General features: G+C 38.9%; 1 protein-coding gene across 6 annotated transcripts in view; it reads right to left on the reverse strand.

The window, feature by feature from the left end:
- Positions 1–25,185, reverse strand: part of LOC124132154 (innexin unc-9-like) — a 190,925-nt gene that overhangs the window by 34,502 nt on the left and 131,238 nt on the right. The window contains exon 1 of one of the 6 annotated variants that reach the window (XM_046495889.2): positions 23,092–23,194. The exons of the other annotated variants lie outside the window; for them this stretch is intronic. Coding sequence (XP_046351845.1) covers positions 23,092–23,120 — 29 coding nt within the window. The 5' untranslated portion in view covers positions 23,121–23,194. Of the gene's footprint in view, positions 1–23,091; positions 23,195–25,185 lie in introns of those variants that run through there. 6 annotated transcript variants of the gene reach the window in all.

The following is a 25,185-nucleotide window of genomic DNA, read 5'->3' on the forward strand; positions in this document are numbered from 1 at the left end:
AACAGTCTGAAGCATAATTATTTTTTCAACAAGTTTCGTGAGACTATATTTTTTTCGAGAAATTCCCAGCCCCAATAAGTGACTAAGTGTTTTGAAGCAACTTGAAAACAAATGTGAAATGGTCGCCATTATATAAAAATGTTCTACTCTGCTAACCTATATATCCTATGTACTATGTCTTGAGTGGAAAATAGTTTTGTTCTACATTGACGTAAGCCATTACATCAAATGTCAAATGGTGACCTCCATCCCCTTCGTTGCAGACATAATGTCTTCGGGTAGAAGCAAGTTGAAACAAGTCACTGCATAAATATACAACTATGTTACTTTCGAAGATACAAAACTATCTGACGCACGTGTCAGTGAGATTTTCAAATCGGACCAGTACGTTCGTAATTGGTACGAGTGATCTAATATCGAAGAGTGCTCAATTATAAACATTAATATGAAATAAATACTTAATAAATATGTCTTCATGATATACAAATTCGCTCTTGCTGCAACACATTTCTCAACCGAGCTGGGTCATTTATTTGAACGGACAATTAAACTACATCATTTGGTAAAGAATCAAAGAGATATAAAATCATGAAATCTGGTCAAGTGAACTTTAATCGTGTGCGGCTAAATATCAATGTACGCTTGCCATGAAAACAACTAAACTTTTTAAGGAAGAAGTGTTCCCAACAGCCACATTTCCTTTCGTGTTATTACATACTTCCTCGCTTACTCGAAATATCGAATGTTTAAGACGATAATCACAGTATCTTATATACAAGACTATCGTACTTCTAAATAGGATGTTTAATAGTTTTGTAATTACAACTATTTGAACACCAAATGCTGGTGAGCCAACTGGCAAAACAACGTGTGTATACATTGCTCTGTGGAGTTGGTAGAACAAAGCTAGTGCATATGTACATGCTGTCCGTAGTGTTGACGTACCTTGCCATCCCACATTTGTTGTGCTATGGAGGTTCTGCTGAATTGCCTTCAATTGAAATCTCGGCGAATGGAAACGAGGGAATATTATATAACTGGGTTACCGTACTCAGCACATACAATGCTATAATGAGACATAATTTGACCATGTTGTATTGACCACCTATTCCCGAACGATTGGAATTGGTGAATAGATGATTTTGATTTGTGATTACTACCACATGTCTGAGTACAGTGAGGTAATTGTGCCTTGTCGATATTCGCCCTGAAGATATTACATTTTATTCACATGGTATTCACCTGTGCTGTCATGAGGCGGTAAATTGGATGAGTGGGGGGCTACTCAGCTACTGAAAGTCGATGTCATTCGGTAATGGTTCATGGGTTAAACCATCAGTGAGAATATGCCTTGTAATAGATCCATAAGCCTCAGGCTTTATATGGTGGTCCCGCATTGAAATGACATAACATTAAAACGAGAGCTCGGTAATACCAGCTTGTCATCCATATAGTCCAGAGATGTAGCGTAAATACACAACGCCTTTGTGTGATTGGTTGGTTAAAAATATGTCAAGCAAAATGGGAATGGCTTATCACCGCTGCCATGGATAAGAAAAGGGAATGCCTGCAATATTTTTAGGTATTGGAAGAACCTGAGCACGGATGAAACAGTGTTGTCAAACGTTGTTTATAGTCAGCGAGTGAATAGTATTGTTATATCACATATTGCCAAACTGGGAGAAGCAAACCAGCGCGGGATTGCATGAGCTGCGATCACTGTCGTCGGTGTACGATGACAGACGGCCAGTTTAACCACTCTCTTTCCACCCAGAGCAGTTGTTCAAACGCGAGCTTCCAAGGACCACACTGCCCTTTGTCTAATTATATAATATATAAGCTTTGAACTTTTAACATGGAGTGTGTGCATCTACATTATAGTAGTATGTGCTATATTCATATACATATGGATGCTATAAAGTACTGCTTGGTAACACACACACACACACACACACACACACACACACACACACACACACACGCACGCGCGCGCGCTTTTGTTGGGGATAGAGGGCGTCATGCAACAAATACATGATCAAGTACGCGAATCTTATCGTATTGGTGTCACTTGCGCTTCTCAAATGTCCACACTGTCTTCATGTACGTTGCTCTGTCCCGGATGTTCGGATACACATGGTTGATTTATTAGTCTCTTCGCTTCGAAAAGCAGCTAGCAACCAAATGAATCGAAGGAACTATCAAGATATTCATTTGTTTCCAATATGTAACGAATTATAGGATCCGGTGTTCACTGGTCTTAATATTAACAGTTTCTCTGTCCATTCAGCCTAGTGTTAGATGTTTGAGGAAAAACACCCGTAGTCACCACAATGCCCTTGTGAACCACTTCGCCATGAAGTATATACGATACGTTACTTTACGTATAACCACAAAACGGACAGTCAGTAACAACACACTATGGCAGACCAGTATAGTCTATTGATTTTTCCAGAATGTATTGCCCAAACAACTTACTCGAAAGGCCACATGTGCTATTGCCGTGTAGATGAGCGTTAGATCTTTCATGTTTACAAACCTTAAATAGCAAAAAGCATGCGGTGACTTTTCCAGGCAATTACTCGTAAAAAGTGGAAGTAAATGAGCTACCGAAGAGGAGCGGATAAAAAGAAGGAACATCAATATATAGTTAGAGTTTTTTCTTGATGAAAACCTTGCAGGACTGTGCCCCAAAGTAGGGCAAAAAACAAAACGCTTACCATTTTACCTAATTCGCATACACATACAAACAGTTTTATTAAACTTATCAAACATAGGCTGCGGTCGGGTAGCCTTGTGGTTAAAGCGTTCGCTCGTCACGCTGAAGCCCCGGGTTCGATTCCCGACATGGGTACAATGTGTGAAGCGGCGAAAAACCTCACTCACTCACTATCAAACATAGCCTTCGTTGGGAATCCGGGCGATAGTATGCCATGATTGACGTAAGTGCCGACTAGTGAGGATTGGGTGGTACAATGTGTGTCCTTGCTGACTGTGTGTCATGGTGTTAATCGTTGTTCATACATGAATCATTGGTTTGTCCGATCCAGACTCGAATATGTGTAGGCGGCTGTGATAAACATGGGATACTCACTCATCCCACCCTCACTTGCAATGCCCATTGGTTTGACTGAAAACAGGCGCATCGAATACTTTCTGGCTCAATAGACATTCTGGCGTAATTATTGTTCTGTCTGTTTTTATGTTTGAACTCATTGCATAATTGATCCTGCATATGTTGACATGAAACACATTATTACGATTATATAAGATTCGTGACATCGTAAATGATCCTTCAAAAGTCTGGCATCGAATCATGGAAGACACAAGTTATCTCCCTTGTTATATGTCACGTCGACGTCTCGGGTTAGTCGAAAATATGGCCCTCCAGGAAACCCGAAACGAAATTTGATGAAATTTGGCTGATGTGTGGAAATATTGCCGTGGATCAATACAACACAGAGGAGAAAATCACGCAGAGCGAGTGCAGCATTCGTGTCTATTTCATTTGTCGTCTGCTCCGCTCGCGCAAGGTCACGTGCATCTCGAGCAGGGCTATTGACAGTCACGACGTGTAAAGAGAAAATAATAATGGCGAATATGAGCGTCCAAGACAGACGCAAGCAGTCTCGAACAGCCGACAGAGCTAGCCAATTTAGTTTTATGGTTCTGCAGTTTGTTCCGATATGCTGTAGGCCCGTCAGCTTATTTATACGTCAATGAATTTTGATCAGAAATATTAGAAATCCCCTGAACCGAATAGCAAGATGATATAGAAAGGAACAGGTTCGCACTCAGGCCAGTACAGGTCGTCCATCAATGGCAATCGACCCGACTGGAATATGGGCCTCTGAGAGAGACAGTCAGAATATGGCGTGAACCTAGGGGGGACCTTGGAACTGTTTTGAGCGAGAATCGCGTGCAGAACATGCTCAATGAAATCCTATCATAATAATTTGTAGTCTCGCCTACTAACGGTAATCTTGGTTGGAGAATCTCAAGATTATGATGGGGTGACATTTCGGATTTAAAGGAGTCATATATAATGTTTATGCTGTGAGCGGAATATCCGTTTAATACTAACGACCCTTTTAAAAACACACACACGTGTGGGACATGCATTAAAGCTGTAAATTTCATTTCCTCCCTTTTCGAGGTGCATTTGTTAAAATTACCATTACCATTTCAACGTTATCATTAGCAATAAAAACACAGCACAGGCAAGACAGGTTGATAATGATAAGTGTAGTTAACTGATTCTTGAGAATCCTTTTCATTTACTTTCATGTTTGGTTCAGTTTTAAAAATGATCTTAAAATCTTGAACACATATTGATGAAGCTCGTCGCCTTGAGGGCTGACTTCTTTTGAAGGTGTAGTGATTCAAAGTTACGAAAAATCTTTACATCTCTCTTCCGTGTTGCACACAATAAGCGAGGCCGATTTAAATTGCATTTGTCTCGTCCAACTAACCTTTCGAAAGCTTTCCGTCCGACCCCATCAAGATATAAACAGATTAGTGAGGTTTGTAATTTGCATTAAATAGTGCTAGAAGACCCAAGACTCGAGAGAAAACTTTAAAAAAATCCAATTTAAAGTGGAGAAATTGCATGCTAAATTTGCATGAAATTGCCCTATGGGCGATAATTTTCATGAGGTTTACAAAAAGTCATGTCATCGGTTGATTTCCTGAATACAGTTCCAGACGTAAGCCAGCAACAGAGAAATCTAATTTCGGAGTCCAAAGGAACAGAAAGCAGACTATTTAAGCTCTTAATGTGCTTTATCAGAGAGGTATTTTTTAAATACAAAATGCATATAGACAAGTAGCGAAAGCCTATATCCTAAATCAAGTTATCTGCCCTACGCATAATTTTTAATGTTTCATTTTTATCAATGTACTTTTGAAGCCGTATGTCGAACATTTCATGGACGTCAGACATCGAAACCATAAATCTTGTTGTTAGGAATACATCACAATCACCATCCATATTCAAATATTACATGCTAGCATCGATGGAGCGAGTCACTCATTTCCATGAAGTTCACGAGCTCTCTGTCTCATATAAACAGCGTTGCTAAATATAGAAATCATGGCCCTGGCGGGTCATCGTAGGCTCTGGCGCTTACTTCTACCAATTGCTTCCCTTAATGGCTAACGAGGCATAAAGATAAACCTGTCCGTAGAACCATAACTAAGAATTGGTTAATCGAGCCAGGAAATCAGTGTTTCTTGACAACTGCTTTATCATTAGCGCGACACTAAACTGACATACGACTAGAAATGGGCCGGTTAGGTTTCTCGCTAGGAACGTGATCTGTTGAATGTTAAAGCGTCTTCATTTTTTAAAGAGCGTAACATGTTACACAAAGTAAACCGATGGAATATATATTTCTCATTGAAAATATTTTACACAGCCTGTGGGAAATGTCATGTTAATGGTACAAGTAAGCAATATTTTCTCCAGTAAACCAACTGTTAACTTTTCTATTTTCATAACAAAGCAACATTATTGAGAAATAACGCTTCTTGTATGAAATACGTTACATTTATGGCTGCACTATTTCATGGGCATTTAGTGTGCGTGAAGAGTTACGTCCCTTAGATACTAGGATACTCTTGGTGTCCAAGATTTATCCCCAACACGTTCCTTGGTGTGTCATCTTCAGATCCAGCTTCACTGACGGGAATGTTATGACTGAAATGGTATCAAACTTCACCTCACTCACTCAACTTCACGCAAATGAAACAAGGGCTTGCGTGAATATCCCGCGCTGGGTTCATCCTCCCCATTCACAAGGTTTTAGGTTTTACCTTCTTTCGATCCATCAATTTCCTTCTCTTTAGGATTTTCATCTGCCTAGCCTCGACGTCTAAGGCCTAGACCTTACCAAAATCATTTTATTATTTTCTGCAATATTTGGCAATGTAAGTCCCTATCGGTCCCATTTAGATCTCGATCGATCACGTTACGTTTAACCCTCAGCAACCCAACAGGAAATCACAAAGGTTCTGTTCGTATTTTAATATCCTCTAAAAGGGCCGGCGGAGCGATGCCATCTATGCTATTACTGAAGGATATGATAATTGCGCTGAAAATGGATGGAACTTAGCGAATAAGTCGTCAAGATGATAGAATCTAGCAAGCACTCATTCTGTTAGCAGGAAGCTGTCGCTTGAAGGCTGTGGTAGAGTAATGTCCCTCTCCTGTCCACGAAGGTAAAGAAATCGGACTGATACCGGAAGTTTAGGGAAGGCTTGCAGCAAAGGGCAGATAATATGGGACGTGCGATTTTTAACCAATGACGTTCGTGGACGCTATCAACCCATCGTCTAAGATAGGTTAGAAGTGCTATCAGCTTTGTTAATTGAAGGAAAATGGATATCTTGACTTGTATCCAGGATGGAGAAGGAAACTCTGAAATACATGGTGCTTTTCCGGAAACTATTGTATCATACCACATGTACATCCGACTTCTATTACGTAAGGAAGCCACATTGACATCAACTTGTAGCCATAACCAATAAGGATTTAGCAAGGTACATATAAGCATGGAAGTAAAACACGTTCACAGTAAATCTGTGTACCACGTGACAGGTTTTGGTATCACATGAGCCGTCTCCATGGTAGTTAACACGCATTTAACAAGTTTATGATATGCTTTCTTTGTCGGTGCATATTTTATGGCCTGCGACACGAGATTGATGCATTAACAAGATATCAATGAGTTATAGAAATGCCAAATGGTAATAATATAGAGAATAATGTGGATCGAATTAGTGATCGGCATTGTTGTTTATTAGGTGTTATAAAACGTATGTATGAAATACTGGACCGCGATTGAATGTGGTAAGTTGTGAGAATTGATGAAGGCGATTTCGTACCAGAGTGAATTTGAAAACCTCTTCCATAAGACATCATTCTTATGGCCATGGCAACACAGTGATATAATAAGACATTGTGTTATGGACGGGAGATAAGTAAACAAAGAGACAAAAGCAGACCGAAATGTCTATATCGTTTTAATACACTCTTTTCTTGTTTCTTCTTTATTTCAAAATTTGTATATTTCCTCTGCCCTTTACTTTCAGTGGTGGCCACAATCAATCTATATAACTTGTTTTCGATTAATTAAGAATACAATTCGCAGCTCTGGGGGAGGAACTAATGTATTAGTGGTTTTGTGGTAAGGATGCCATCTCGGCCCATAAGCACCAATAACATGATTATATACGCAGGAGGAAGCTCAATGATTCCAATCCGACCTATTTGGCCTCATCTTAGGCAGGATATATCTCCAAAAGATGACACCATCTAAAGTATACACAACCTAAACGATACGTCACGTACGAGATGTATCTCTGTTGGGTCTCGCACTAAGTGAATTTAATACTTCTGTCTCATTAGATAAACGCATCTAATTCAATCATCCCCCGTACGTAAATAAAGTAGGTCTTTCGTGCTAATGCCAGCAAAACCCTGCCATTGATTCAAGCAGTAACTCATAAAATAGCCCATTCAGTCGCGCTCTCGTATGTGATTTGAGTCAACACGATGTTTAATCCCAAGGTGGCCATGTGGTTGGCGACACTATTTTCAGGACTACCTGACCACATGTCATGAAGCCTATCAGGAGATTGTCAGGCCACACTACTCCATGCCATGCATCTCTGGAATATACAAGCTATAGAAGAGGGAATAGCTGAGAATTTTACCAGACCATTCTGATCGATAAATCAGCTATTTTTAGTTAATTCTAGCTGATTAGCCCTGCCTTTGGTTTCCTACCGCCATTCACCACAGGAACGTCTAACGTCTAACGTCAAAAAGTGCCTTGAATGAAAACTTCAAAGAATTCGTGTCAAGACGTAGAGCAGTTTGTTCCGAGGAGACTGCACTGAACGGCAACGTAAAGAAGCCCTGTGAGCAACAGAGACTATCAAGGGGTACATCCTCCTAATGTTCCGGGCGATTGTCCCGGCATCTTTTTAACCCTTCTTAACCATGCAATGTATGGAGCAGTTTCCAGTTGGAAGGCACACAGGCAGAATATCCCGACCCAATAACGCTTTGAGTGATATCTCGTAAACAGGACTTAATAAAGAAGTCAAGACTAGAATTATGTGTCAAAACGTATTAAAATATTCATATGTATGTTAACATGGGTGTTACAACTTAAGTGTAGTAGAGTTTGTATTCGACGATTCCAACCCGGTCGTGTCCAAATAAATTACCAACTGAAACAAGGGAAGGTTTAGGGGCACCAGGCTTAACAATCCTAAGAGGTTTGATTCAAGTCATTGAAAACTCACGTATTTGTAATTTTTCAAGTGAACACTTGATTTTCCAGTGCATGTGTTTGTGACAGGTACCACCGCTGGGGCAGGATACGCTCACCGTTTCGCGAACACCTGGTATCATCACTATTGGATAGTGATTCAAACAAATGCTTATGGTATAGTCGGAATAATTACCGTAATAAGATGTCTAATGTCACAAATGACACCATCTAGACCTTGTCTCACAATATGCATATGACCATACAGCACTTTGAGTGACTATGGGTTGTGTACACCGCTTTATCTCGTCGAGGGACACCAGAATGGGCTTTAACACATTGTATCCATGTGGGGAGTCTGGCACAAGCCTTCCGTGTGACGAGCGAACGCTTTAACCTCTAGTTGGTTGGTTGGATTTTTTGTTTGACACCGCACTCAGCAATATTCCAGCTATATGACGGCGGTCTGTAAATAATCGAGTCTGGACCAGATAATCCAGTGATTAATATCATGAGCATCGATCCACGCAATTGGGATCGGTGGCCTGCATCAACCAAGTCAGCGAGCCTGACCACCCGATCGCGTTACTCGCCTCTTGCGACAAGCATAGTCTCCTTTTACGGCAAGCATGGGTTGCTGAAGACCTATTCTACCCCGGATCTTCACGGGTCTTTTAACCACTAGGTTACCCTACCACCCCCATAGAGCATAGTCTCTCTTTAACTATCAGGCGATAATGTTCTGTCACATAATGCTATTTAATTATAAATGTGTCAATACCATGTTGTGTGTACCCACGGATGTGAGTCCGTATAGACAAATGGTATTGGTGTTTCTGTTTTGAAACGGATTCTTAGCGTGTGGATGGTTGGAAATGATCCCCATCAATCTATTGGCGTCTTCGTACGGCGTGGATTGGTGCCCTTAATACCAATCACTGGCGTTTCTGGTTCAAAGTCAATTGTTTACAGGCCGCCGTCATACAGCGGAAATATTCCCGAGTGTTGCGACAAACAACAAACAAACACAAAATCTTCAAGTTACCCTGAAATAACAGATAAGAACATGACCCGTGTCTTTATTCAAACTACCTTTTACTAAACACGTTACAAATTATCTTGTGGTATCTCAAACCTGGTTGAGGCAACATACACTTCGGCATTAAACTGCAAATCCATATTTACGACAACGAATGCGGACCCTTTTTGCGATGATTTTGCGATATCTTTAATGATATACTATATTTCAACATACAACTATTAATGGAAAATAGGATCGACAAGAGATAACCAAACAAATCTATATTTCACGACGTAAGGATTATCAAGGCATGTAGATAAAGAAACTATAAATGATTGATATCTCTCCATAAATGAAGATGTAATAATGCATTCTTTAAAAAGATTCTAGCTATCTGGTCATCTTAATGCAGTCAATACCATTTTTTAAATCTAATTGACTATTTCAACAATGATAATGATCACGGTCTAATAGCACTGGAAATAAAGTATCAAACTGTCATTTCCATAGCTCTAGGAAATGTTGAAAATAATATTATGCAATCAGCATTCGAGGCAATTTATCAGCTGTCAATTTTGCTTTAGAAGAATAGCTATCACGATTTGTCATATTGGATATTAACATCTAAATGGAAAGAAACGAGTGAAGGTCTTTGGAAACATGTTTGTAGTGTTCAAACCCGGTCAGAGAGAGTTCAAGTAGATTTGTTTAAAATAGTTTCAACATTTAAAAGAACTTGAGAGCACGAAATCAAACAATACAGAGAAAGCCTTTCACAAGGCAAGGTTCGAGATGACACAAACTAGCATAATTATAATAATTGGCGCCTCAGCCTTGGGATGATGGCCTTCAGCATCAGTATTATGACGAGGGCATTTTCTGCCCTGGGGGCGTAATGGGAGAAAGTTATTGATGTATAAATATATTGATCAATATCAAACAATTGCAACGTCAATCATGGATTGTCTGATTGATAATGGATTCAATTGTACTCAAAGATGATAAGAAGATGGAGAGAATTATGAAGACTTAAGGTCACTATTCAGGTGCGACGCGTGGCCTTTAAGAAGCTTTGCAAAACAATAGAAAATCAGAAAATATGTTCATGTTCTTAGTAGTAAAGACCGTTCTTCTGATGCCAATACATACTTCATTGATATGCACTTGCAAGAAATACAGGAACTCTTTGTCAATCAAGAACACAAGCTCTACATGCTGTGGGATTCTGGAATAAAAGCATTTGGTTTATATTCGGTAATAAAGTCAATTGTGAATATGTACAACAAAAGTAAATATCGATCACAAAAGAAAATATTTTGATCAAGTCTTCTTTGATCTATGTTTAGTTGATGTCGGTCACAAAAATCTAGACTAAACGCATCTTCTATTCAACACTTTTTATAATCATATTATTTTCTTTAACTAAAACAATTTCTCAATGACTGCATGACTACATAGAGGAAGATAAAAAATTCGGTTTTGATAGAGTTTCATACATATTCAGTATTCCATATAGTTTATGAATTGCAACACTAAATAAAGGATCACTCTGTATTCTTTAATTCATTTCACAAACGTAACGTGGGAAGAAAAAAGTACATTATATTTTTTAAATTGATATTGTTTAAAGAGGCTTTATTAACACTAACGTTACCTGGCACTGGTGCATAAACGGATCTTCTTGTTGACTGGTCCTGATTCTAGAAGAAATTGCCTTCGCCTTTATTACTCGGATTCATCATATTACTGGAAAATTTTACATCTGAGGTGGAAAATTTATAACGCTTTTAATTAATCAGTTGGGCAAATGAAAGGCGTGACACTGATACTAAACAAGAACCCTCGATGCATCAATGAAAGCAGTCACGTGTGGAGAATTCTTGAGCGATTATATTACATCGGTTGTATCAACACGTTGCCTTCCCTGCAGTGCTTCTGTTGTTCTCATATTACTTTCATTACTGGGTATTAAAATGTATGACATGGTATCCGAACCCTACAGAGAACCCTTCCGTGGGCTGATGGGATCTAAACATGCAGGACAATGTATATTAATGTGAGTAGATCGTGGATACTCTTGCTCTCTGAAGTGGTCATCCTTTGAGAAATGTACAATTTACATGTACTAATTACAAACCGATAACGATCACAACCCGGTTGCGGCATTGTAACATTTCATATTGTTTGAAAGAAAGTTTCACAATATTCACAAACACTTATCCTCAGAAAAAAGCTCCAATGTATAAAGATTATTCATATTCCCAATTTCACCTCATATGAAAAGGATCACAGCCACAAAATAGAAGCGTCCAATTAAAACTTTGAGAAGTGAATGGTAAAGGTTATCTTGTTGCATACTACGTGGACACGTCTCGTTCGTAAAGATTATGACTCCGATAAAGAAGTTACAAGACATTTGTGGTAGTATGTTTAGGACACAATGCCAAGTGTACACTAAATGTATCTAGAAGGGTGTGGCAGTGGTTTCAGTAGTGGTTTAGTCCATAAAACTGTCAATCAATTATGTACATAATAAACACGAGTATTTCCCTGACTGCAAATATCGTACGAATCCACAAGTACGTTTCTTCTGATCTGAATACAAAGACCACAATCTATTTTCGAGTGCAAACGTTACCAAATGTACGCCAGAGAAACTAGGTTTGCAAGATCGATAATCGATGGCCGGATATAAGATTTGATCAGCTGAATACGTCAACCCCAGTTTGGGAATGGACGCCACTGTCAAATCTTTGGCCCATCAAAAGGCCATGTACACAATCATTAAGCGTAAATAAAGGGGATAAATATTTGTGGAGACCCTCCCTTTAAACTGTTGTGATAGGAAAACAAGGAGTGCGAAAACCATCCGTGTTCGCAAGAGAAGATTGTTCATAAAGCAGCTTAAGTGCAAATTTACTGCTATTAAGAGATTTGCATCTGCCAACATGTTACATGAAGGTTTTTTTCATGGTGGAAAAGAAGTCGAACATGTTACACTTCGGGAATTAGTCTGGCACAGGAGAGATGAGATAAGACGATAAAATGACGACAAGCGCAAAAAGGTAATGAGAGAAACATTTTTTTCTACAGACAGATTAGAATGGCAATCCCCTGTTTAGCAATATCTTCTCACATCAATGAATTCATCTTACACGTCCAAATGTTGAACATTTGAAACATAATGCAAACCGTAATATTTTCAGTAGTGTATGTACTATATTAGCTCCACGTGCATTAAATAATGAGTATTTGAGGTGTGAAGAATATTCACATGACTCATCGTTTAGTGAAAAAATAGGTAAAAAGTAATATGTGTAACGAGCCAAAAACTAGACAGATCATTTATTTTACCATGTTCTCAGAACTTTGATGGACAAAAGTCCAAATAAAGTTTCCAGAGCCGCTTCTCGTCATCATTCAAGCACGTACTTTATTTCAGGCGTCAAAGATTCCTTTCTTGAAGCCCTCATATCACTTTCCCACTTCCGGTGAGTCCAAACATGTGAGACGGAAGTTCCATTTGCGGCTAAGTCCAAAATTGACTGTATTGTCTCGATTGTTGGAAAACTAATGGAAAAATCAATTTTAACTTCAGCAAAGTGTTTACCTTTATTCCGGAAGTTACAGTTATGGAGAGTGAACGATTTTCTGTCAATTATTTTTGTTCGGGTCTGTAACGTTAGTTACCCTAGCGGCTAACAAGACCTGGGAGAAATAGAATCATGTTGATTTTATTTTCAGCATGAGTAGCAGTCAGTGTTTATAGCATTATTTTGGTCCTTGAAGATACTTTTTATAGAGTTGACTGATTTACTTACTTTATGCGAATGATTTAGATAGTTAAACATGTACATCTCCAATAACAGCACATTTACATTGATATGTCTTAATAATGTTACTGTAATGGATAACATATCAAACAGAAATACCAATGGATGTTATTAACATTGGATGGAAATATGTTGAGAGTAGTCTTGTGTTTGCATCACGTAAAACTGATATGAATACGCCGAGCTTTGGGAGACGCCAAGTACTTCTAAATTTGATATGGACCCGTGAATATCCGGGGTGCAATATGTCTTCAGCAACTCATGCTTACCGTAAGAGGCGACCAACGGGCTCACTGACTTAGTTGATGCATGTCATCGTATACCAATTGCGTGGTGCGATGCTCATAATATAAATCACTTATTTACAGACTGCAGTCATATAGATGGTTATTGCTGAGTGCGGCATTAAACAAGAAACAAACAACACAAAACATATTTGAATGCAATACAGCTTATAAATGTTCAGCCGATGTCCAATATGGTCAACTGAAAATACCTCCATGTCGTAGCTACTCTCGATTAGTCCAGCATTACTACTACCTTCAGCAGAAATTGATGTTAATACCAAGTCGCTTTTCATTTAATGAAATCTCGTGTTTTTATCCTCGCAGTTTTCAATTTCCGCGCGGTGGCTGAAAACGACTTAATTTGTAATCTTCAATTACTATTGCAATATACTAGTCAGTAACCTCGTCTAGAGATTCCTCTTCATACGTGCCTCCCTTCCATATATGACGCAACTGAGGGATGAATTGCTGGGGTTGATCAGAATTCGTGGATTACGTACCCGGAAATGGAAGAGTGCACAGTGTATTTGACCCCAGCTTGTTCAGCCTTTTCGTACTTATTTCCATACCCGCAAATACCACCTATCGATTAGAATAAGGTATACCTCTTTCTTTCCATAACATATCTGTGATAAGAGAACAATAAAGTATATATTTGCCATATGAAGAAGGAATTATTTTAACCTCGATCAACAAATATATAGTCTAACCATTATGGGGAAGGTAATATAAGAGAATTTCGGTGACAGTTATGGTACTGTATGGAGAGGAATAATGGAAACGCGCTGATTCAGCGCTTTTGTTTCACTTATGGTAAGCCATAATGTCCTCATGCATTGAGTATACCTGTAAACCTGAACGCACATATACAGTGAAGAGTTAGCCATGCTGGAAAAGGTTAACTCGAAATGTTGGTATAAAACGATGGCACATATTTCGAGAAAAATATCACTTGTGTACGTCACCGTAACGGGATAATTGCTGTACGTGTTTTGTTAAGATATTGATAAGTGTTTAAAATGTCACTCGCGATCGGTTACATGAATTCATTCATTCAAAAGCAAATTTACTCATACTGTTAATTCTTTAAGTGTGTTATATACTGAACCAAATTAAAAACTTCACAATCCTAAAATTTTAACATTTTGACCAGTTGTCATTGTGGGCCCTAATTGTGTATTTAAACAGTAATGGCCACGTATTGTCTTCAGATAACACCCGTTTTTGTGCAGGTGAATCGATCAAAATCATGTGCACAGCACTGTAGTGGCAAAAGTGGTTTTTCACGTGCAACTGGTCACGTGGCCATAATACCGCACGTGTTTTCAGCCATACTTGTCAGCAGTCATTAACAAAAGAAGAAAAACACAAGAAAACAAAAGTCTTTGTCATGCCACGCCTTTCAAATGTGCAACGTGAACGTGCCATCGTCATGTTGCAGACGGGAACGTCCGTAGCTGAAGTCCCAAGGACGATGGGTTGTAGTCGACGGACTGTTTATGATTTACAGACGCGTCTACAGCAAACGGGTACCACCGCTGATCGCCCTCGGCCAGGTCGACCACGTGTGACGTCACATGCAGAGGGTCGTCAGATTGTCTTACGTCACCTCCGTAACCGATTTTTGACGGCTAAATCAACCAGAAATGAACTGTTTAGGGGTAGACTGAGTGCGCAAACTGTTCGAAACCGTCTGAGAACTGCTCACCTTCAAGCACGACGGCCATACTGCAGGCCGAATCTGACTTACACAAAATTCAACGTCAATTGTGGGCACAGCGACACTGACGATGGACTCAGAGGAATTGAAATCAAGTCGTCTTCAGTGATGAATCCCGATTTAATCTTCGATTTGCTGGGCGAGGGTGTGGAGGCGCCGTCATGAACGTTACGCCCAGTGTTGTGTACAGGAAGTTGACAGATTTCGAGGCGGAAGTGTCATGGTGTGGGGTGCTTTCTGTGGCAATGCACGTTCCAGGCTCCTTGTCATCCGTGGCAACCTCAACGCTGCTGCTTACCGCAACCAGGTACTGGCACCAGAACTTCGGCCTTTTATGGTAGCACATGGACCCGGTTTGATCTTCCAACACGACAATGCCAGACCCCACACAGCAATTTTGACAAGGATTTTCCTTCAGAATGCGGGAGTCAACGTCATGCTCTGGCCATCAAGGTCTTCCGACCTCAAGCCCATCGAACACGTCTGGTATGCTCTTGGCAGAAGGCTGCGCACTCTCCAGAACCAACCACAGAATTTGCAAGATCTTGGCACCATTTTGCAACAACAATGGCGTCGTCTTCCCAATCAAATGTTCACAAGCATCACAAGGTCAATGCGGAGGCGTTGTGTGACAGTTGTCAACGCACATGGTGGCCATACACCCTACTGAACTTGTGTGCATCAGATTTTCGTGCTTGGGACTTATGATTTAAACTGTTGATGTTATTACCGAATACCGTAGGTGCTTGGTGCTTGGTAAATAAGGTACATATAATTTTTAATTCTGGGGTAGCCTAGTGGTTAAAGCCATCGCTCGTCACGCCGAAGATCTGGGTTCGATTCCCGACATGTGTACAATGTTTGAAGCCCATTTCTGGTGTCCCCCGCCGTGATATTGCTGGAATATTGCTAAAAACGGCGTAAAACCATACTCAGTCACGCACAAATGCTATATGAAACGTTTTATTTCATATTATCATAATTCGAACCTGTAACATCTGAGTATATATATGTCATATGCATAAGAGGGTCATTAATAATTGTAATTTGTAGCATTCGACTCTACTACACATACATGTAGTTGGTGACAGGCTGTACGTAATCCGGACACTCATCATCAGGAGATCCTGAATCTCGGACGGTTACTGTGAATTCATTATATTCATTGGCAATGATTCGTTATTCCGGACTTTTGTTAATCTGGACGATCTTCCTGGGAAAGGTACCATCCGGATTTACGGGGTGTCACTGTTTACTTGTGCTGAGCACGCTTCTACATCTACATCTACGCCTACAACTATACCGACGTATACACTTGCATCTACGACCACTTCATGGAACATGTAGTAAATGGTTTCTTGTGCATGTATATGTCAACTGTGTGGGGAACAGGCACAGATCGAACAATTACGATCAAAACACCAAATAATTACATCCTAACTTTTAATCATAACCGTAAGTATTTTCAATCTATAGATGAAATCTTAATACCCCCCCCAAAAAGAAAACCAGAAAATATAACAATAAGGTTTATTAAATATGATCCGTAATAAATCGTTTGCATACTATTTAAACATGATGTGTGTTGAAGTAATTTTAGCTTATTTATACCGATATAGCAGATAAATAATCTGTTTCAGAACAAACTCAAGAGGTTGGGAAAGTATTTTGTATTAATCGACTTTTTTCGCGTCACGTTAATACACACACACAAGGTGGTGACCAGGCTGCTATGAATCAAATGACAGGAATTAAAACTTAGACCGGGACACAACGGGTTTTATCCACAGTAAACATGTTATAATTACTCTCTCGACACATCATTGATCACAATACCCATTAAATGGTGTATAAATATTTGATGTGGAACGCACCACTCAATGAAAGCAGTGTGAATGTGAAACTACTCTATTGTACTTTATGGATCTATCATATACCTATACTCTGTATTACATGGTGTGTGTCATACACAACAATGTCCATACTTGTCCAATAATTATGTTTACTAACGACGTGAACTATATCGAGAGAGAGAGAGAGAGAGAGAGTTGAATTTTAATCTTATTCTGAGTGTACCATGCTTTCATCAGTCCCCATGGAGTTGGATCCCATTCAGCTATCTACACATAATCTGCCAGTACCAATCATATAAGAAGTATTTTACTTTTGATTCCATATTGTACAGCAGATTGACATGAACGTTGATCTTACAACCTGTTGTTTTGAAATGAAATATATTTATCATTTTTGCGAAGAGCAAATATCATACAGGACAATATCATACATTTCTCTTGATAACTGACAATAGTGGATGTCTTTTTTCTGATAGCCTGTAGTTTTAATACTACAATTGAAATAAAAGTCCTTTCTGAATTAACCGTGATTACATTAGTCCCCTGGAAATTCGTAGTAATACGGCAATACTTTCTCAAACTCATTGCATAAGCCACAGCTTCAAAACATAACACTGTTCGTCAGTTCTTTCGTCCTGTTTGACAAGTTATTTATATTCAGCCATGAACTTAATGATATTGTCGATAAATAAAAGCAAACAAAAAACGAAACACAACATAATGTATAATGTTTTTGTCAATAATTTGGAAATAGAAAACAATTAACATAACATGGAAATGTTCCATCAGTAAACTCATTAAAGTGTCACTGGATTGCCGGGATAATATGATTATTCTCTGGCGTTGACCTTTCATATTATGCCAATCATTGTTTGGGAAATGGAAAATGAAAATAAGAGAAGACTGAATATGGTTACTCTGTTCATTCCGCATTCATTTAGTCTTGTATACACAACTGTAGCGCTTCCTGCTGTGCACTGATGTATCAGAAGATGACGTTCCAAGGACATTCGTGATTCTTGATACGTAACAGATGCAATACATACTGTATCGGTAATTATCTTATACAACTTCTGTAATAGAATTAGTCTATATCCACAGTTGCTATGTCAGTTCTTAGACAGAATGCCTACACACATCGACAACACGTTATCCAGGCAGGCAGTCTCCCACCCTCCGGCACTAACCGCCTTGTCCAGGCAATGGCGAGGAAATATTTAGACAATTATCTTCCCCAACTAGCCATAGAGTGGACCACAACTCCCCTGGCAACGCTGTTTATTTATTCGCGAAACCATCTGCAGATTGGTATGTGAAGTCTTGACCGTCTATCGTTATGCATACCGAGTTGAGTGCTAGTTCCCTTATACCGCCATTATGTTAACATTGTGCAGGTCGTAAAGTTCATATTTTTGTCATCTTAAAAGGGCACTGTAGAATAATTTTAAGACACGGATGTAACTGTTGTTATATCGGGGTTATTTGGTAAATGATGCGACATTGCTTCATGTTACGTATTATACGAGAGAGAGAGAGTAAGGGGGGGGGGGGGGGGGCGAGAGAGATATTAGATAGATATATTACTGATGTTGTATTGGTAGGAGGCCCAGCAACACCTATATGCGTCAACATATTGTGACGCGCTACTCATGAGCACATCACAAGCTTATCCCACATGTTGCCATTAAATAATCCCAAGGAATGGAATTCAGTTGCAAGAAGTACAAAAAACATGTTCCCCGTTGAGTAGATTCATGCTACACGAGCGACTACCTGATGTTTCGAGGAAACCTAACGGGCTATCGCAGGACCTCTCTCGTTATTTTCGCCCGACGAGCCGCTTTGTAAGATAATACAGAACTCTAAGCACATCAAAACAGAGAGGTTGTTCCAGCTAAGTGGCTACCGATAGCTGACTTATTTCTACAGTCATGCCAATCCTGTACCGTTTATTGCTCTCCATAAAGTATATCACATACAACTTCTATTTTTGTTTCCCTCGTGAAATAATCCGTTAAGTGTTTTCATGTTTTTCTTTTTTTGTAGATTACGGCCATTTACTTCCTGTTACCTTTCTCAAAAGTATATTCATACTTTCATTAAAACTACATGAGCTTTAACATGTATAACGTTAGTTGAAAACATGTTTAGTCAAATATGTCTGAACAGTAGAAATACTCTAGTAAAATTCTAGCTTATGCCTTTAGCCATAGTTATTTAATTTGTGTTTTTATTTTTCATCTACCGACAATATGATTCAATTCATGGCTGAAAATAAATAACTTGTCAATCAGGACGAAAGAACTGCAAACGTTATCTTTTGAAGCTGTGGCTTATGCAATGAGTTTGAGAAAGTATTGCCGTATTACTACGAATTTCCAGGGGACTAATGTAATCACGGTTAATTCAGAAAGGACTTTTATTTCAATTGTAGTATTAAAACTACAGGCTATCAGAAAATAGACATCCACTATTGTCAGTTATCAAGAGAAATGTATGATATTGTCCTGTATGATATTTGCTCTTCGCTAAAATGGGTAAAATAATTCATTTCAAAACAACAGGTTGTAAGATCAACGTTCATGTCAATCTGCTGTACAATATGGAATCAAAAGTAAAATACTTCTTATATGATTGGTACTGGCAGATTATGTGTAGATAGTTGAATGGGATCCAACTCCAGTGGGACTGATGAAAGCTTGGTACACTCAGAAAAAGATTAAAATTCAAATTGATATATTAAAAATATAGGCTATCAGCAAATAGACATCCATTATTGCCACCAGTGGTCCAGAGAAATGTATGATATTGCTATTCACATATACCAGTCTCTCTCTCTCTCTCTCTCTCTCTCTCTCTCTCTCGTAAGGCGTCGCAATTCGTTGTGCAGAGTTGCGTCCTTCGGAAACCTATGACCGCGGGTTCGAATCCCGGTTGGCCCTGATTATGTTTCTTGGTTGTCAGCACCCAAACCCGCTGCATAACTTCGGGCTTCCCCCCCACAGTAGACTGACACGCCGTGATATAACTGGAACACTGTTCAAAGTGGCGTTAAAACCAATACATTCACTCATTCTCTCTCTCTCTCTCTCTCTCTCTCTCTCTCTCTCTCTCTCTGTGTGTACGTTGTTGTATATTGAACTGGTATATTGATAATTACATAACATTTTGCTTTGCGTCAGAAAGCATTAAATTAGGCAAAGACGCAAAAAGTTTCAAGTATGTTAAGTGCGCAATCGCTTTATATATATACCAGTAATGTTTCGCAAGAAAAGTAAATTGAAACGACATAGAAATAGTTCTCCTCCTACTCATACTTTCCGGATATTGAATTAAGATGAATAAAATGTTAATGTTTTAAAAACCAATTATCACAATATAATGTCAAATAATTCCATATGTAGCCCTTCATGAATTAATTCTCTCTGACCTTTGGAAAGCTTGGCATTTGAAAGATATTAGATCCAATTCATTTTACTCAGATTTCGTCTACTACTGACGTCATAAATACTATTGCTGGATGAAAACTCTAGGACAGGAATACATTTTATCATGAGTTTAAAATTACACCTTTCGGTCTTAATGTTTCAGAGAGTTGCTGTTACGCCGTTACAAAATCCTAGCGATGTCTGTGCCATTGTAAAAATCTACAAACCCCTCAACAATACCATAATCCCTCGGAGAATATGTGCAAATATCCATCACAAGGGACCGGTTGTTCCTAAGTGGTTGGTCGCCCAATGTAACATCTAAAGTATGGTGTTTGTGCTATGGCAATTTAGTTCCTTAAATATATAATGCCAATTCTTGGTACATCATTGTCCGTGTCAATTTTACCAGATAGCGTTGGTGATGGGTCATCAGTTGCCATTATCACCATTAATGCTTACATGACATCGGTCATTACTGTCCAGTCGGCCTTTGTCCCTTTAAACGCTGTCCGGACTTGACGTGGCCATTTCCTACATCCACTCTTTGATGCTTGAACAACGGAGGACAAGCCATTGTAAACTTATCGTTATTTAGTCCCAAGTTTGAATTATTTACCCTATAATTTGGGATGAAAACGGATAAGTATATTATTATGGTGTCATACTAAATTCTCCATGTTTGTAATTTCTTTTGTAATGTGTTCAGTGAAATTGTATTCAAGCAAACATTTTAATAAGTATGACTGTTGACAAATATATGATGTTTTCTCAAAAACTAACTCACAAGAAACATGAAACCGAAAGAGATCGAGAAAAAATCGGTACAAAACATCAGTCTCCAGTTTTGCAACGAAGCTACTAAAACAAAATTGCCAAAATGTAATTAGTGACATATCCACTTGTTAATTTAGGTCTGCAACAGAACCGTCTGAGAAAAATCTTAGAAAGAAATGTGAGTGGTGTCTGTTTTAATGGACATATATTAGTTTGTTAGTAAATTATTATGCATTCCACCTGTTTACCACTGACGGAAATACACTTGAAAGGAGTGACGCAGGTTAATGAACTGGTTAACGGATGTTGGTTTAGTCACGGTTCAGTAGTCCAGGTGGGTTCGTTTATTTCAACAGGTTTATTTCGTCAAGATAAATGGGCCTAAATATTTGACCTCCATAACACTTTGACGTATTTCAAAACAAATCTTAATGATTCCCATGCCTCGGTGATGGAATTGCTAAACATGCTGAAATATTAGATTTGTATGTTTAAATGTTTGACATTTTTATGATAGTGAATGGAATTCATGCCAGTGCCATCAGTGACAGGCGATGACCTCTGACCTGGGCTTACGTTTTTTTTGTCATAAAAACATGTTCATTAAAGATTGATTAAATTATTTTTTCTGCCGCTTCCAAAGGAATGCAAACAAACACATGTAAAGATAAACAAGTATGTATAGATATTTCGTTAGATGCCATGCAAAAATAAAATGTATTTTAAAGAATGCATTGACGGTGTATGTACAAAGATGACAACAGAATCATTATATTAAAATATATAATTTAAGACTGGTTATCGTGTGTATATATCATATCGATTATGCTCACTATTGTAATTGACCATTATCATGAACCAGCTGTACATCTGAAAACTATACAACCCAATTCATAATGATATTTAATCAGATTGTGTCAAATTTATTTACTGAATGACCTAATATGATATATGGTGTTATATTGGTTGAGGTTATTAGCACTTAGTCTGAACCCATAACCACAAATCACTAACATGAATCGATCGAGTAGCAGATGGGAAAGTAGCCAAATTAAATCAAAGGTCTTAAGAGGTCTTTCTATGAACCCCGAGTCTTGGAATCTTTGGAAAACGTTACCAAGGCTACAAGAACATATCCAAATATATGTTTAGTCCCAGTGAAGATGTTAGTCGTCTAATTTACAATTGCATAATTACATTAGGGTCATGCCCTCTCTTCCATCTATAGAATTTGACAGAACCCTTGCGTTGTTTGCTTGAGATAACTATCAATAGACCACAGAGAATAGGAAACGTTTCTGGTCTCAAATGTCATGATGACAGTATTTGTTATTGGGTTTCTCTTTGTGTTTATTTCCATGACTGATTAATTTAGCTGCCTATTTTAAAGTCCAAAGATATTGAAATTGTATATTAAGGTGACAAAATACACGCGATTACAGTACGAAAACATAAATTAAATAAATATGAATTTGTACACCCGCCAATTGTCGTCCTACCCAATATAATTACTAATAAATCAATAACAATATCACTCTTAGTAAACATTACGTTGTTTGTGTTTAAAAAGTCCGTTGTCATTTACGAGCAAAACAACCCGTTATAAATAAGGATTCGAATCATAATGTTCATGTAAGCGCAATTGTGAAATGAAGGTATATCTGCTACATAAATATAATCAAGTAGGTCAACTTATTTTATAAATCAAAGTTATAGATTATGCATGGAATATTGTCAATAATCAGAATAGACAATATATAAACAGAAAACACACGTCCATGACAACCACGTGCTGAGAAACTATACTACACGATAAGACTATTTACCACTTTTCGTAAAACAACCATTCACTTTCCACCAATCTCCAACCAAATCATCTCATATCTACATACTCACATAGAATGATGATGGTAACGATGGAACATGGTGTTCAAACATAACCCAAGTGTCGGTTGTCCAAGTGGTCGACAGAATGGTCACCGTTCTCGAAGGACTGTCAGTAACGACTTGGCCACAATCCCTTGGGTCAAGGAACAGCGCTATAGCGCGAGGTGAAAGAAGGATGTGCGCATTCACAAAGCTAAACAATCTTCTAATCCCCCATATCGACCAAGGGAATACGGCCGGAGCGTCTCATAAGAAGCTTAGGCCATGTGCTAGGCAAGCCGATGGTACGGTACCGGTAAAGGCTTGGGCGATTCTTGAACAATGCAGCGGTAAACACTGTATGGGCGATCTCGGATGATAGCTAGCCGGTAGGGGAAAAAATCTCCGAGTTTTGTGTGTGTGGTTCAATTAGATGACCCGCACGTTATAAGCTCTACTTGGAGGAAACGAATCGTTCCGTTATAAAATCGACTGCCCGTAGTAATGCAAATAGCTCCGTGTTAATTAAAGCTCGGATCGACAATGTTCGTCCATTATGGCAGGGTCACGAGAGGCAATGGAAGAAAGCTATATCCTCCGGGTTGGAGTTCCTCTATCGACAGTCAAGGAAATATGTTTCATTCATCTATCTTTCATTGAAAAATATTCCTCCCACGGAAAAAACGATCAAATGTCAGCATTTCCCTTCTGCTCCTGCTACATATGTAAAACGTCAATTCTTTGCCGTTCTAAAGGAATGCTTGCTCATTAAGGCAAGCAATCAATGCAGCATGGAGAGAATTAGACAAAAATAACATGTTGACAGTTCATGGACATATTCTTTCAATACGTCCTTGTAAACGAATCTTCTTGTCAAAGTTTCAGCCACACTTCATCGAACTCTAAACTAATCAATATCACCATCCAGCTTGACAGATATGAAAATTTAATTTGTCCGCAAAGCCGCGACATTTCCCTACTAGGTAATTATGGCCGACCTCCCACATTGCCAGAGCTTTCAACTGTTACTATAGTAACGATGTTTAAGCGCTAATTCCAGAAGATCTCAGAATAAAGATGGCGGCTTTGCGTAGTCTGCCGCTGTCACCGGAAGCGGCAACGGAGCGTGCGTGGGGCGGTTGGGATATTGCGGAAGACCCAGCTGACGTCATTGCCTATCGTCTGGGATTTAAGATTCAAAAACGCCGAATTCAAATCCTTACTAATGGAATTGACTTGTGGAAACTCTTAGAGAGTTCTATGGGCGCCATTTTGGATTTTCAGGCAGGGGCTCATTGAGTATTTTCTACATTATTTACACAGCGACCATCGTTTATATGGCAATCAGCGCAGATCTATACCCCGCCTGGACCAATTGAATTACGTTTCTGCTTGGGACGAAAATTCGAATATTCCACAAAGTAAATTGTATCAAAGAGAACGAGGTCCGCCCTAAAGACTTTTGTCGTTGGAATGCGGGTTACTATTTGCCGAACCATTGTTAAGCAAACATGGGCGAGCCACTTCCGTACATTTCCGCATTTCAACCTGAGTGACAGACGCTGATAACAAACTCTGAGAATCCACCCGTCTTGGAATACACTGCTTTGGAAAACATTTCACAAAAGACGCTATTTAGATCGCGTTATGTGGATGAGAGTTTGTTTCTTCGGAGACAGGTCCTTTTCATATTCAGCTTTACAGATAGATTTTGGGTATTACCCTCAGCAAGTGTTAAGTGAGTTCAAATAAAGCAAGAAGTGGTTCTGACGTGGAAGTTGACGTTTTCACAAAGGAAGGAACGTGCTCACAGATGTCTAGACATGTGGACGAACATCACGCTTAGTAGCCACACACTTCAGACAAATATGTACGCACAAATAACTGATATGCAGTTTGAAAAATCATAAAAAATAACATATTTCGAAAGTAATTATTATTATTATTATTATTATTATTACTGTGAATGATTACGGAAAAAAGTATGATCTGAGAATTTCAGCCAGTGTCAAAATGATTGACTCAAATTTCAAGCCGCTTTACAGTATATTCCAGTCACACCACACGGGTGGACGCCGAGAATGGCCTCTTCACTCAGTACACATTTCAAATTCGATTCCGGGG

This window comes from Haliotis rufescens, unplaced genomic scaffold (assembly GCF_023055435.1).
Source record: "Haliotis rufescens isolate VD_foot unplaced genomic scaffold, xgHalRufe1.0.p SCAF_4, whole genome shotgun sequence".
Taxonomy (NCBI): domain Eukaryota; kingdom Metazoa; phylum Mollusca; class Gastropoda; order Lepetellida; family Haliotidae; genus Haliotis; species Haliotis rufescens.